This window comes from Carassius gibelio, chromosome A5 (assembly GCF_023724105.1).
Source record: "Carassius gibelio isolate Cgi1373 ecotype wild population from Czech Republic chromosome A5, carGib1.2-hapl.c, whole genome shotgun sequence".
NCBI lineage: Eukaryota > Metazoa > Chordata > Actinopteri > Cypriniformes > Cyprinidae > Carassius > Carassius gibelio.
In genome coordinates, this window is record NC_068375.1 from 14,354,012 (window position 1) to 14,370,495 (window position 16,484).

General features: G+C 38.3%; 1 protein-coding gene across 4 annotated transcripts in view; it reads left to right on the plus strand.

Annotated features, from left to right (window-relative positions):
• LOC127995703 (double C2-like domain-containing protein beta) overlaps positions 1-16,484 on the plus strand; it is a 211,153-nt gene that overhangs the window by 187,991 nt on the left and 6,678 nt on the right. For all 4 annotated transcript variants that reach the window (XM_052591892.1, XM_052591893.1, XM_052591894.1 and 1 more), the window contains 2 exons: positions 8,716-8,842; positions 12,010-12,167. In XM_052591892.1, the coding sequence (XP_052447852.1) occupies positions 8,716-8,842; positions 12,010-12,167 (285 nt within the window). The remainder of the gene's footprint in view (positions 1-8,715; positions 8,843-12,009; positions 12,168-16,484) is intronic.

Here is a 16,484-nt window from a genome sequence, read left to right on the forward strand (position 1 = left end):
ACCATGTTGCCTGAGTAGAGAACCCACTTGGCATTGTCCTTCAAGTGAAATGTTGCAAATATAAGAAAATGGTTTAATGTGTCAGATAATAAGGGTCAAAAGTACAAGCTTTGCACATAAATGGACATTTTGATTTTATCACATCATGGTTAATGGAATAAATATCAGTAAATGAAAAACAATACTGTGTAGCTAATTTAACTAACGTCCTACACACATTCACCTCAATGCTGTGCATGCTGTCAGGAACACAAATGGCCATTGATTACTGACAGAGCACTTTTTGGTCTTTGACAGTATTTAACAATTTATTTGGGCCGATAAAGCATTAAATGGGAATCAGATTTCAATTTGGTGTTGATGAACTCTTACTTAATATGAATTAGATTTCCATTAGAAAACTGCTTGCAAAGGAAGCTGTTACTCTAACTACCATCAGTCTCTGTTTCAGATACACCAGTATATAAAGGAAAAATGTCCTTTGGAAGGGGGAAAAATTTTAACTTATGTCCCAATATTTTGGCCAGATGAGCTTGTATCTAATTAAGAATTCATCACTTGATACCAATTTATTGGATCTCATACATTTTCATTTGAACATCATATACTGATTATAAAAGTGCTTTTTATTTGACCTTGTAATATTCAGTTTTGTATCAGTTTATAAGAACATGGATTATAGTAAAGGATACAAGTGGGGACAACCGTAATCCTATTGCTGATCAATTAACCGAATTTCTAATCGCAATTACAATTATGGATGCCACAATTATATAATTGCTCAAAGTGGCAATTAGTCGTTCAAAATACACTTACGTTATTCTGCATACTTAAGATGTTTTTTTTCTTATACATGTTATCTTTGTTTTAATTTTAGTTTTAGCATAACACTATAATACCATTCATATTTATCACATTTGAGGCTTAATACTATATAAAAGCACTAAAAGTTTTTCAGTAAGTGTTTTCAGCTTTTTTATTTACATAAAATATTGTATGATATAAACATTGTTCAATGTAAATTGTGATAATCATAATTAATAATCGCAAAATATAAATTTCATGGGAATAATAGAAAATTATGATTTTTGTCATAATTGTGCAGTCCTAAGTAATGCCTCACATCTTGTCGGTTAAACAAGATGATTTAATGTGATTTTAAAAAAAATGTAATGCCAGATGTTTAGACTGTAACTGGTAACTCCTCTACAGGTGTTAATTTGTATTTTTTAAGTTCAAAGGGCGAATTAACAAAAATTTATGTGACTGAATTGAAAGATTCTTCGGCTGATCAGTATAAATTAGTAAACAGGATTTAATACATTTTGAGATAATTATACTCCAGGTTTTGCTTAGACTTTTTCTTTAAATGCTTTATTATCCCTGAAACTTTGATGTTGCAAGACACTAAAAAGCTTGACTCCAACTAGGTTTTTAAGTGGAGACATCTAGACAGGTCAGAGCGGCGAGAGCAGGTAGTTATTGTGGGAATCACAGGCTTTTCCCGCCGAGATTGCAGCCCTGAGTTTGGAGGCTCCCAGATTTGTCTGTACTCCATGTGAATTAATGAGGCAGAGAGTCCGCGCTTGAAAGGTCACATTTCTGTGCTTAAATGCTGCAGTAATGGCTTCATTCACAGCTAGAAGGAGGATGGGTGATTTAAGAGTTTGGAAGGGTTTAACTGAGACCTGGGATGAGGGTTTGAGTATTTTTTTATTTTATTTTTTTATGCTGTTTTTAATAAGATGAGCTTCTTTGGGATGAGGTTCTATGATGAAATGATCCGGACATATTAACAAGTTGAATGAAATTCATCATTGATGTTTACTGTTTTGTAAAGTACAGAAGCTCATCTGTAGACATCTGGATCAGGAGCCACCTGATGATTCACCATTGCTTTTCTTTTGGGCCATCTTGCCAGTTTCCATGGAAACCAAAAGTCTCCCTCATAGGCCTTTCCTTTGGGGATCGCTCTCGTCCTTTGCGTAAATAAACTCCAAATACTGGCATATGCAGAGTCTCACCTCTAGCGTTTGTAAAAACTACATTTTCATTATAAAGCGCAGCGTTCTGGCACTTTATAGCACCTTAAATTCTCTCAGTAAAGCCTGCCTAGTAAAGTCCTGACAGTCTGTGCCCATTTCCCAGTGATAAAATTGTTTTCTTATGTATGACTCAGTCTTGTTTGCTCTTGATGAATGATATTGCAAATTAAAAGGATGGGCATAAAAAGACAGAGGCACTCTCACTAACGGGAAGTGACATCTCTTTCAATTGACCCTTCGCATACTTTTGGTATGAAGCTTAGGTTTCAAATATTTTATATATATATATATATATATATATATATATATATATATATATATATATATATATATATATATATAGTTTTAAGAAATTCAAACAATAAATACTGTTTTGTGGCTCTTTAATATGTCGTGACAGATCAGTTCCAGTGGCATGTAAACTGATACATTTTTCATATTTACTTAAAGCACAAAATAAACACGAATGAACATCAGAAGGTATTTTATTTCAACCACGGAAAGATGTCTTTCCTGTCTGGTTTGTCTGTTTGACAAAATGGCGCATTGTGTGTTTTACAAAATTAATTTTTAAGGGCTGTCAGAGTAAAAGTTTCAACGTAGACGAATATGGACAAATATGTTTTACACAATCATCATCATCAGACGCGTTATCATTTGACATTTTGATGATGTTTAATTCTACTTTCTAAAGACAGCCCTTGTTTTAATAATTAATTAATATACAGTATAACAAATTATTTTTATAAAAATATATATATTTAATACTAAATACTATTTAATACTATATTATTGAATACAAATTATCTTAATGGAAAGTAAATACTTTACAGATAATAATGTAATAATTTGCCAATGTTAAACCTAATTTTATAAAACAATGTAAATAAAATTCACAAAGTATAAATGACAAACAAGTCTTATATGAAAATATATAGGTGCCTTTATCATTTAAAAAGTGATTCCTCACAAAGCAACAATTTTATTTAGAGATCCTTGGCATCAAAAAGCTCGAAACCCCTTAAGTTAAAATATAAGAGCCAGTCAGGAGCCTTTGTATGTAGCATCTCATAGAGCTTTAACCTTTCGGATACTCACTTTAAAGCATAATTCATTATTATTCACAATCTTCAAATCATCTCATCTGCATGGAAACTTAATGGACAGCTTCACAAAGAGACCCACAGCACTCCTACAGAGTGTAAGTCAGATATGTACAAGAAGACAGGCTTTAGTCTTTCACACTTTGACACAATGGAGCTCTGAGGTGTTATCTCACTCCAGCATTCGGTCTTTCCCATTATTCACCAAACCTCATTTGCCGGCGATCTTCATGTGCTGCCGATGAACATCAAAGTGGTGTTTTGATGGCAGGCCGAACTCCTCCCGTGGCTATGAAAAGCATGTGATTCATCTGAAAAGGCATACCTCCATTGCCAACATCATCTCAGACAGTGACAGCTCCATTCAAAGCCAAATTACCCACACAAGTGGCTCACCTCTTGTGCCTTTATACCCAAGAAAGCCTTTTAATTTACACTTGCGGTTAAAGAATACAAAAATACTGTTTGCAAACACATTTTCCGGAACGTTTATAGACAATTAGATGCAGCAAGATGTGCTTCACCTCTTATTTTTCTTATTGGATGACTCAACAGGATTTATCTCTGCATTTTAAAACAAATAGGACTACAATAAAAAGCCATTAGAATAGCTTTTTTTTTTTAAAGCAGTAAACCCGGCCTGTTCCAAACTCGAATAACAAGTCTGTCTCTCAGACAAATGTGCATAGTTTATTCATTTTCCTCTCTGCATTATTTTAGCTCAGAATATCCCTGATCTAAATTTCTATGATTTGTTTTCTTCACGCTAATACTTTCATTGGAAATGTTATATATTTAACTAGATTGACATGATGTTATTATTTTATGAATGAAAGCAAAAACTAATATAACATGTTCCACCAATATTTATTTAACCTTCTATAATTATCAATCTAGCTTTGTGTCTATTTATTTGAATATTATTCAGCAGTCATTATTACAGTTTTCAGCATCACGTGATCCTTCAGAAATCATTCTAATATGCTGATTTGCTGTTTAAGGACCATTTCGTTTTATTATAAATATTTAAAAGTTACAAGAGTTCTGCTTAATATTTTTGTGGAAACCATTATTGTGGTTGTTTTCCGGATTTTCTGGAAGTAGAAAGTTCAAAAGAACAGCATATTATTTAAAATCAAAATCGTTTGTTACATTATAAATCTCTTAACAGCCACTTTTTTTATCAGTTTAATGCATTTTTGCTGAATAAAAGTATTAATTAATTTTAAAACAAAACATATTTTAGTAAGGACCATTGCTTTTACATCTGACTAATTAGGACTTTTCTACCTCACATTATTCAGGATTGTCTTTGCAAATTTAAGGCCATACACAAATATATCCGGCTCACGCAGAAAAACACAATGTACTGTGATTGCCTGTGAGAATAGCATTGTACAAAAATCCCAGAACTCCCTGCACATTTATCCAAGAGGACAGTTAACATTAAACATACGCACTACAGTAATCAACCATAATCAAAACAAATCAGAAAAAGCACCGTTCTGGAAACAGCATGAAGAGCAATCCAGAATGTGGCTGTCTAGGGAAACAATTCTATCCACATATAACCTAGCAGGGTAAAATGCTTGTATTAACCTGAACTTTTGGACATGCCTGAGTGGTGCTCTAGCTGCCCCATGTCTCATTCAAGACCTGTATCAATCTTCTGGGGGAAAAAAAAGTGTGATTACCTGTTTACCTGGAACATGTCTGAAGTCATTGGAGAGCTGAACTACTGAGCCACGCTGAAAAGGTTAGCAATGAATAGTAATGGTATGTTACAAATACACAACTAACCTTCAGATGGGAATAGAACAAGCATTCAGGAATTCAGTGTTAAAGGTCCCGTTTTCCCGCTTTTTTAAAGCGAATTGTGTTTATTGTGTGCAATATAACGTGTTCATGTTTCGCGTGTAAAAAGGCAGTATTTTTCACACAATTCACCTATCTGTTTACCGCTGTTTTCACTGTCACAAAAACGGGCTGATGTCTTCCTTGTTCTATAAAGTCCCTCCTTCAGAAATATGTAAGAGTTCTGATTGGGCCAGCGGTTCCTGTGTTGTGATTCGACCTCCTGGTAACATGATTGGGCTAGTTTTGAGAAGCAAGTGGGCAAGAGCATGTGCTGGAGATGTATTTATAGTCACAGGAGCGTTTTTACTGACGAAATGCGCATGAAAATCGCATTCGATTTTTTGCACAGCCCTAACATCTAGTTAACAAAGCTAAACAGCGTTGCCCTTTCTGTAGTAAGTTACAGAAACTGTTAAACGCACCAACTTAAATAATAAAATACACTTACCGGTTGTGGTCCATAAACAATGCCTTCTCCAGACAAAGAGGGAACTGCTCCATCTTTCAGGAATAATCTTTTTGCGATTAAACTTAAAAATCCGGCATTAAACTGATTGAGATTGAGGAGGCTGTCCTCTGCAAAATGTGCTGCGCATAGCTTTGCATGTGGATTATAATTTTCGGGAACAGAGTTAAACATAAATTGTAACCATTAATCTCAAAGTACAGCGTTCCTGTGAAGCCCAAACAAAGATGATTGGACTCGTCGGAGCGCAACAAGACCACGCCCCCTGTTTGTGAATTCATGTGGGCGGAGGTTAGTCAAAAAACTGTTTTAGTGACATTATTACTGCAGGAACTAGAGGGATGTAGTCCAAACAGGTCGTTCGATGTAGGCTAATTCTGTTAAATAAAATATCTCGCTTGTCATTGAACTTTGAGCTTTAGAATTTTACAGATATTATTTATACTCTAACAACAACATTACACACTAACTAAAGTTTAAAACATGGGATCATGAAGAAGGGGACCTTTAATGCAGTGGAAAGGTAAGAAATGGAAATAATGTGTTCTTCCTTACCTTACTGACAAGGCTTTGTTACTCAAATCACTTGAATCGTAGACATTGCTAGACCTTATTAAGAGAGGCTTTTCTCAAAGCCACATTCTCAAAACATCTTAAGGCTAAAAGTAATTAATTAATTCCTAAATTGCCATTTTTAGGACTCTTAAATTTGTGCTCTAAGAATATTTCACAAAGTTTGTGTTTCAGCTCAGAACTAAAATGTATACAAGAAATAACAGCTGTTCTCGTGGCCAGTTTGGTTTTTACACTTGTGCAGCGTCTTACTTATCAGCCATGATTTAATTCTAGTCTGTTAATTTAAAGGGCTGCTTATATGTATATCTGCTTATTGTTTATGAGATGCAGACATGTGAGAGGCTGGAAATTAGCTGAACTTATTCTTGTTTAATTAGTAGCCTACATTTTTAAATCTTTATTTGAATGTGGCAACATGATACCTTACTCTACCTCATTCTTGTTGACATCATCCATAGTAACGAGGTTAACCTTGCCCTTTGGTAAAAGTTTTAAAGGTTGGAATAGACAATATGACTTAAAATCTGAACAGGATTTTTAAAAAAACACTAGGCATCATACACTTACCGACTTTGTAAATAGTCACAGACTGGTACTAAACAAATGAGGATCACACACTATCAGACTTTCAAGTTCTTCCGATCACAACAAGAAAACTCATGCAGAAATGTGTGCCTTGGTAGAAGATGTATGACAGATGAAAACAATGTGTTATAAAATCGGCTGAAATATGAAACGTTTCATTTCCTCTGACTGGATGGATTTATAATTCGAAGCTAAAAAATCGGAGTCTGTGACCATCATACATCATACTTCACAATTTGTATGAAATCTCAATCTCAAATCTGCATACTGGCATTGACTTTCGTCATCTAGCATTAACTTCTCCAGACTGCAAACTGGCGGAAAATCAGAGCAAAAATTGTGTAGTGTATTGAATTCCAGCCTTAAGAGGAGACTCTTTCCTAAGAACTGTTACTGTTATTTTGAAAGACTCTTAGTGGAAAGATAAATGTTTTGTGAATATGGCCCCTGATTTAGGATTACAAGGTTATTTGAGTTTGAGTCCTTCCTTTACTAGTCGTTAAGTCATAAAGAACTTTTAAAGTTTGGATCATTGAGGTATTTTTTTTTAAATCCCACTTCCCAGTGGTGAATGCCTATGACAGATGGCACTGGGTAGCAATGTTCAGCTCAGAGCACAGCTATCAGTTGCACGCTCCTCTATTCAAATCTGTGTAATAAAATAAAATGCAACCAAAACACCACCTCACAAAATGAACTCCTAGAATCACCTTTTATACATTAGTCTGACTTTTCTTATTGTTGGAAGTCATGGTGGGGCAATTTTCTTAAAATGAATCATGCATGAAGATGTTTTTAGATCATAAATCATCACATTCTATACTGTAATAGTGACTATACAACTAAAGTGCTGCATTGTGCTTGTATGTATATTTATTGTGTGTATATGTATATTTCTGACCTAGTTTTATGTGGAGTTTGATATTTGTTGGAGAGGTAGTTGAATGAATCAGTCATGTTATGATGTGTGTAGAATGAGGACTATGGCAGTCCTTAGTAAACATGTCTAGAGTGAAAATATGACTGAAGTTTACAGTCTGGATCAGCACTGTTGGCATGAGAGATACAATGCACTGGATAGAACCTGCTATTTTGCTTACCCCAAAGTAGGGAGTGCCGATAGACGATAGTATTGTGTATCGACGATAGTCAGAGACATCGACGAGAGCAGAAGTCTCTGTCGATAGTCAAGACGATATTAGGCTCATTCTCCTATTAATGTATTACATTATATTAAATTATTCGCTTTCACTTTTATCAGAATTGTCCACATTCTGTCTCAACATTCACCTCGCGCCTGTGCTGTTGTGTGCAGACAGTCTGTGCGGTCGAAACAACTAGGCTGCGTACAACGGCGCATGTGCGAGGTGAATGCTGAGATAGAAATGAGTCAAGTAGATGGGACCGCGCATGTGTTGAGTTCATCCATCCGTCCATTTGTTATTATTCTGGCCATCTATTCTTTCTGTAAATTAGAGATATCAGCAAGAGGCTCTTTTTTCCTGTGTAAATTACTCATGTGTATCCAGTCAAATTTTGTTATTTACCTGTGCAAAACTAAAAGAAGCCGTTCCTTTTTCCTACCCCCACATATCAAGTAGTTCTTGCCGAAAACTCATTTCACAGTGAACAAGCTCAATGCAAATGAACCTGTATTGTAAAAAGATCCTCCCATGGAGGTTCTGCTATGGATTCTAAATATATGGGATATACTGAATAATTGGTTGCGGTCACACTATGAATTTGACTAAGAATAAGTGCTTTTTAAAAGTGTTATGAAGCACAGGTGGTGGGAATCATTTTGTAGTGGCTGCCTCCAACACTTGACTGGATAAGTGGGTATGTTCTCCTCAATGTATTTCTTTGTCCGAACGGATTACAGATTTTATTCCTAGGTTCAGACGGGGCCAGTGCAGTTCTAGTGAAGTAAAAAAAATGTAATTTGAAAGCGTTGAAATGGTACATCAGATTAAAATGGTGATAAAAGTCTTCTAAAATGAATCTTCTCACTAGCTGCATGATTCCTTTACATGTCAAGTCTACAACCCAGACCTCATACTGTCAATCTTTTGTTTTCATCTAGGATTTCAGTGTGTGACGAGGACAAATTCCGCCACAACGAATTCATTGGTGAAACCCGAATCCCCTTGAAGAAACTTAAACCCAACCAGACTAAGAACTTCAGCAACTGTTTGGAGAAACAGCTTCCTGTGAGTTAAGGTCTTTTACAGTTTATCTTTGGAAATGAATCAGTCTGATGCCGGAAGGAGCTCAGTTGTGCTAATCATCAGTGTGGTTGTCTGTAAGTGATGGAGAAATTGAGGGAAGTTTGAAAGCTACATAAAGAGATTCAGATATCAAATTGATTAAGACATCCAAAATGACTCTCATTAGAATCAACATATTAATTAGAAATCAATTATCATTGGAGCAACATCCTCACATCCATCAACCATCTGAGACGAACTTGACAGGCTTACAATCATCAGCAAACAATACAATGCTGCTCGCTGTCAGAATAAAACTAACTATTCAACAATTGCAGCTTGTATCGCTCAATTTAAAACCACATCCTTGAGGGAATACATTTTTGTTTCACTGGAAGTATGCAGCCATGAATGTATAAAGGACACAGTCCCACACGTGTGTTAGTATACCTGCACCATACCTTATATCTGAAATGGTATACTCCAGTCATAAACTACAGCTATAGCTCAGCAGTAAACTTTCATCAGTACAGTGCCTTAAGGTGCGCAGCTCTGCTGGGATCAGCACAAACTACTGCTTTATATGACCTAGCAGAAGAAGGAAAATGTCGAAGAAAGCAATTTCACACACTTCCGTGTAGGCATGTCTCCGTCAGATTAGGGCAGTGGATGTAGGATTTAAAGTATGATTACAGTGTCAAAGTGCTCCATGGATTGACAGCATGAGCAGGTATTGGGTGGGGGTTGATCTCATAACGTATCTTTTATCAGAGTGTCTTGCTTGAAAGACGGGTCACATAAACCTAGGCATTTTTCGGTAGCTGATTGAATCAACATTTATTTTTTAGTGTTTTTATTTACTTTAGTGTTATTTATTACACAGAACTCTGAAACATTTGATTCTGTTTGGCTAATCTTGGCTTAAAGCCTCTTGTTAGGAACACAAATCAATATTTTGAGTACAGTTATTTACTTATGTGCCAGGTAGCTATGTTATAAGTGGGATAATGTACATCCAGCCAGTATTCATTATAACTTTGCATCAGGGTCCTGATCCCATTGTCAGGGTTTATTCTATGATATCAATCAGCTGGATGTACCCTTCTTTATCATGCATCTTTCCTCTGCTTAAGCAATATCACATGAGCAAGAATGCTGTTGTTCTGAATTTGGTTGTAGGCATGTGAGGACAATGTGATGACAATGTGATATTGCTTTTATACTACAGTTTAATAAACAATTAACATCAAGTAACTAAGACCCAGTATTACCAGTTACTTGAGTTCCAAAAGAAGTCAAAGCAGAATTAAACATTACATGCCTCCAAACAACACAATGTTGTGGTATTTTGTTTCTTATAAGGGCTTGACATTGATGCTTCTCCGCAAGGTCCGGGATTTGTGGATTTTGTGAAGGGGCAAGTGAAAGAGACTGGACAAATAACATGATTAAAACGTCAAAAAACAAACAATAAATAGGGCAGCACAGAAACTTTGCTGAGAATGATTCTGATTCTATTACTTTCAGTGTAAATGGTGACTGATATAACGGATAATGTATTGACAGTAGGCCTATTAAGGTCACGTCAGTTAAGGCTCGCACAGATAATATAAACTTATAAGCGCAACAGCACATTATGCACATGAAAAAATACTGTAAAGACTGAATGAAGTTCATTTTGCATTTTCGAGTCAGCGCCGATAGCCTCGTGGCAGAGCCTGTGGCATGGGCATCCAGAGTCTGAGTCCCGGCTTGTGTATCTTTCCCAATCCCACTGACTCTCTCTCCAACTTCACTTCCTGTCATTATTTACTCTATCAATATAAAGGCAAAAAGTCAAATAAACTTATTTTTTTTTCTTTTTAAGTGAATTTTGGTAGTCAAGATCTGGCAGCGACAGCAAATAAACTCCTCCACACCTCCATAACCAGCAAACATTTGCATAAAATTACAGTTGTTTGGCAAAGAAATAATTTACAGATAAGTTACATACTTATTCCAAGCATTTTATTATTTAAGCCTAATGTTCCACCTGGAATCACAATGGGATTTATAGTAATGTTAAAACTAATTTTTTAAATGGCTTGGGTATGCAGAACATTTGCAGCTTTATGGACTGAATGCCCCTGATGCACAGACTGACAGTGTATCTGGAAGCACAACACAGAAAAGCAGAGTGACAAAAATAAAATAAAATCAGTCCTGTAGGACACGGCTTAGTCAATCAAATTATAGGACTAGAACTGTTATGTAATGACAAACGTTCCCCAAAAGTCCTTAGGTTTTTTTGTTGTTGTATTTGTTTTTTTAAAGTCAGTTTTAAAAAGCACCACCAATTCTGATCAATCTTTCAAATTAAAAAATTTGACAGGTATGAAATGCTCTCCAACCCTGAAATTTTGAGATTTCCCAGCAAGTTTTTAAAAGTTGTGTTAGGTTTCAGCTCTATTTATTCCCATCTATTAATTATCTTTGACCCACCTAAAACATCAGCACATAGACTGATCTGGGATCTGCTCTCATGACTGCAGTACAGGTAGAGGTGACAAAAGTTAAATATAAAGACTGACTTAGGATCTGCTCTTAGGCCTGAGTGTGACTCCACTAGCTGGCAAACAGTACGAAGTGCATTTGTTGTGTGAAAGGACTCTGTAGTGTGTGTGTGTGTGTGTGTGTGTGTGTGTGTGTGTGTGTGTGTGTGTGTGTGTGTGTGTGTGTGTGTGTGATCTCCAGTGGGGACGGAAATGAGACAGCAGTGTGTGGGGGATGAACAGAGATGCCTCCTCCACAGCTAATTAACTTCATGCTTGACGGCTTTGGTGGGTCCACAAAGTTCTGAGAGAGCGAGAGAGAGAAGATTTACCTCACATTCAACAGTTGAGATAATCTCAGCTCTGGTTCTGCATTGCCATAAAATGTCTAGACAAGAAAACACTGGAAAAAAGAGAGTGGTGCACAAAACTAATTGAGCGAATTAATAAATGATCTACTGGGACAAAAGACTTGTTTTAATAGAAATTTTATAGATAATTAATGTAACCAGATTCACAGCATTTTCATTTAAATATATATTTATATTATGTACTAGCTATATACATCTTTTATATAGTTCTTAGACATTGGACTGACGGCTGTTTTCTCCGTTTGTCTGTGTGTGTGTGTCAACACAGATTGACAAAACAGATGACAAGTCTCTGGAGGAGCGAGGGCGAATCATGATCTCTCTGAAGTACAGCTCTCAGAAGTGTGGCTTAGTGGTGGGCATCATCCGCTGTGCCCATCTCGCTGCCATGGATGCCAATGGCTTCTCTGATCCCTATGTTAAAACGTAAGTCATACCCAGTTCATGTGCAAAAATACTAAAATAATCAGAATCCACATAATTTGCTTTAGTGAAAATGTTGCCTATGGAACCGAAGATCCGTACACGAGTTATGTAAATTACAGATATCACAGGAAATCTAGCTTCCAGTTGCTGAATTTAGTAAAGCTAGTCAATTCAAATCTGTTTTATAACAATAAGACATGATCTTTTTTGTGCAATTAAGTCAGAATACAGGTGCTGGTCATATAATTAGAATATTATCAAAAAGTTAATTTCACTAATTCCATTCAAAAAGTGAAACTTGTATATTATATTGATTCATTACACACAGACTGATATATTTCAAATGTTTATTTTAATTTTGATGATTATAACTGACAACTAAGGAAAATCAGTCTGTGGCACTGCTCAGGTATTTAAGAGAAAACGCCAATGAAAATTGGCTAGTTGATTTAACATACCTGAGCCACTCCCCGTGCCAACGGGTATAAATAGGGCGACAGGTGCATCCACTCATTAGGTTTTATGCTGAGGATCTGAGAACGTGTCCCGTCAACAGCGACCGGTTCATGGTTGTGGCATGGGGACATAACGTCTCCGTTCCCTCCATCAGGGAACGAGGGTTACATATGTAACCAAGACGTTCCCTATCTGTCGGTCACTACGAGTTATGTCTAACAACCTGAACACCGTCACCACCCTGTGGCGCTGCAATTGTCGGCAAGACGTGGTGTGCCACAAAAGCTACGCTTAAGGTCGTAACCTTCCCAAAGCCCCAGCGCAAATTCACTGACCTTGGTACCAAAGGGTGAGTACATCACTGCTGGAGAAGGCCACGCTGCTGTTCCACCCACACAAAGTTAGTGAAAGGGATTTCAACCTTGGATGAAAGATTGCTGCAAATCTTCCCTATTTGTTCTTTCAGCTTGACAAGACAATGGGAAACCGAGCCTAGGAACAGGCCGCTACGGAGACCACATCCTACCCATAGGGAGGTGACATGTGGAGATACTGATATTGACTGACCCAGGGGGCAGTATAACATATGGTTAGGGTCTCTGAGGCAGGTCCTACCTTAAAGTAGGGATGGAACAGCTGCCAGAAGAGACTGACAGAATGGGTCTGTCAAGGGAAGACACGGGTTTGACAAGAGGGAAACCTCACTGTGGAAGAATACACATATGGGATTTCCATAGGGAATCAAGCCATATGGACACCTAGCCCAGTACAGGGGCTGACCGGAGCTCCGGGCATGCTAACACCAGTACTGAGCCTGGCGACAGACTGCTCCACCAAGTCTGACTGCCGAGGGTGCTGGAGGATGCTCGACCAGGGTATGCCAACAGGGGAACTCTACTGGGAGTTCACACAGACAAACACAGGAACTCTACTCGCATCCCCGTGTTAGGGGGAATGGCCCAGCCAGCCCTTCATACCAATTACCTGTTACCCAACACACGCGAAGAAACTGGCTCTACACGAAGGTTGTAGAACCTCGTGAAGGTGTTAGGTGTCGCCCAGCCCGCAGCTCGACAAATGTCTGCCAGAGAGACACCGTGTGCCAGTGCATAGGAGGAAGTCACACCCGTGTGGCGTGGGTCCTCACCCCCAGGGATCACTGCTCGCCTTGGGAATGGTACGCCAAGGCGATGGCATCCACTATCCAGTGGGCCAACCTCTTCTTGAAGACATGCTTCCCCTTCTGCTGACCTCCAAAGCAGACCAGGAGCTGCTCAGAGCTTCTGAAGCTCTGGGTGCGGTCCTAGTATATGTGAAGCGCTCTTACGGGACACAGCAATGCCAAGGCTGGATCTGCCTCCTCCAGGGGCAGCACTTGCAGGTTCACCACCTGGTCCCAGAGGGGAGTGGTGGGAACATTGGGCATGTATCCAGGCTGGGGTCTCAGGACAACGTGAGGGTAGGCCAGAACTCTTCACCAACTGAAAACGCTTGGAGGTCCCCGACCCTCTGATGGAAGTGAGCGCAAAGAGGAGCACAGTCTTGAGAGACAGGAACTTAGGCTCGACTGAATGCAGCGGCTCAAAGGGACCCCTGCCAGGACAATAGAGAGGTCCCAGTAGGGAATCAGGGGTGTCCTAGGAGGATGTAACCTTCTGGCACCCCTCAGGAACTTAATGATCAGGGGCTGAATTGGCGGCGACACATCGGTGTGATGGTGACACTATGTGTACTGTGGTGCCATGCCCATCTCGGGACTCGGGAGTGCAACCAGTGCTGAAGTGGTGTCATATGGAGCAACCCGAACGGCGTGACTGCGGCTGCGGATGCCATATGCCCCAGGAGCCTCTGAAAGTGTTTCAGTGGTACCACTGTCCTGCCTGTTCTGTTTCTGTTGTAAGACAACAGGATGAACATGAAATACTGTAGTGACTGAAACACAGCCCATTAAGACTTGATAACCTGCTCTCCCTTCCAAAATGTTATTCTGCACAAAAATCTATATTAGTATAGATTGGTCTATTGGTCTACTATAATCTATACTATATTGGTTCATATTTTTTATGATAACTGATTTGTTTGTTCCTATTTTATTACTGACAGTTAACTTTCAAAAATTTTAAAGACAAGTTATGTTAGTGTAGCTGCTTTTGCTGTTCTATTTTTGTTAAAACCATTGGCAAATGTTCCTCTTGAAGGCCTGTTCTGTATCTGACCCATTAGTGAACGCAGTTGTCATAAGCTTAAAACTGTGTCTTTGATGGGGAGAAATGCAAATGTATTTGTATTTTGAGGACTGGAATGTGTTGGGTGAAATGAAACAGTGATCTCTGCGTCAGCACACAGAGAGGATTAGAGCTCTCAACTCCCTCGCTTCCTGAATCGAACGATTTACAGAAGCATTAATACAGTGGGCCACTACGATTTTGTTTCTTACTTGTACAAACATTGGTCAGTTTAAACAGCCTGGTACTGACTCTAAAAATTCATGTGTATTTTCTGTCATTAGTTTGTCTCCATCTGCAGTTTTCAGATCTTGCATATCTATACTATCTATATTGTGTATTTTGTGCCGGCAGCCATGTCACCCTGTAGTCAAAGACTGGTTGCCCACTGAAGCTAAGCAGGGTTGAGCCTGGTCAGTACCTGGATGGGAGACCTCTTGGGAAAATTAGATTGCTGCTGGAAGAGGTGCTAGTGAGGCCAGCAGGGGGTGCTCACCCTGTGGTCTGTGTGGGTGTAATGATGGGGACACTATACTGCCAACATGCACCATTCTTTGGATGAGACATTAAACCAAAGTCCTGACTGTCTGTGGTCATTAAGAAATCCCAGGATGTATGGACATCAATCCCCAAACCTACTGATTGGCTTCATCACTCTTGTCTCCTCTCCACCAGTAAGCTGGTGTGTGGTGGGCGTTCTGGAGCAATATGGCTGCCGTCGCATCATCCAGGTGGACGCTGCATACTGGTGGTGGATGAGGAGATACCCCCTGACTATGTAAAGCGCTTTAAGTGCTTAGAAAAGCACTATATAAGTGTAAGGATTTATTATTGTTATTATTATTATCATTATTATTATTACAGAGCCATTTTTTCCGGATTTATATCACTTGATGTTCACCATTTTGTGAAGTTAATTAAATTGACTTTTTATAAACTGCAGATGCATTTAGTCATAAGAAAATAGCTGAATAAAATAGTCATCCAGTTCGTGCCATTACAAGAGCAAATGCCATTCCCTGACAAGAGAGCTCCAGGGAGACTGGTCCAATAAGAGGGAAACAAGCCTTTCACAAGTTTCACTTTTGCTTTTATGAACAAGATACGTTTTTAATTTATTTCAGTTTTTCTTTCTATTTTTCAATGAATTCATAGAGGGATAAAAATACACAATGCCATTCTACATAAATACCCAGGGAATTTATATTATTGGCTTTACAGAATAAGACACAGGTTGTGATTATTAGGCTGCTGAGTTCAGTGCCTAGATCTTCATTAATCAGTCTGCTTGTCTGGTGGTCTTTGTAAAAGAACAAGGGACCCTCATTAGAGGGATTGCAGGAGTAGAGCAGCAGTGAGACATTTAATGACCTTAAAGTCAGCAGACAAGTGAAGTGAGGTTTCGTTTATTTATTTTTTATTATTTAAGCAAATGGTGGAAATGTCCTGCAATGAACCTTGTTTGTCCTTTCATAGCAGTTTATTTCAGCCCTCCGATTTTATATACAAGAGTTTTAACGCCCTCTGGTGGACATTTGGACATCTGGTGCATTTGTTTCAAATGTCTTCACAGTTTTGCTGCCTGTGCCTTTGCTGAAGTGCAATTATTTCAGAATTATTCCTGTGCCAAAGCTTC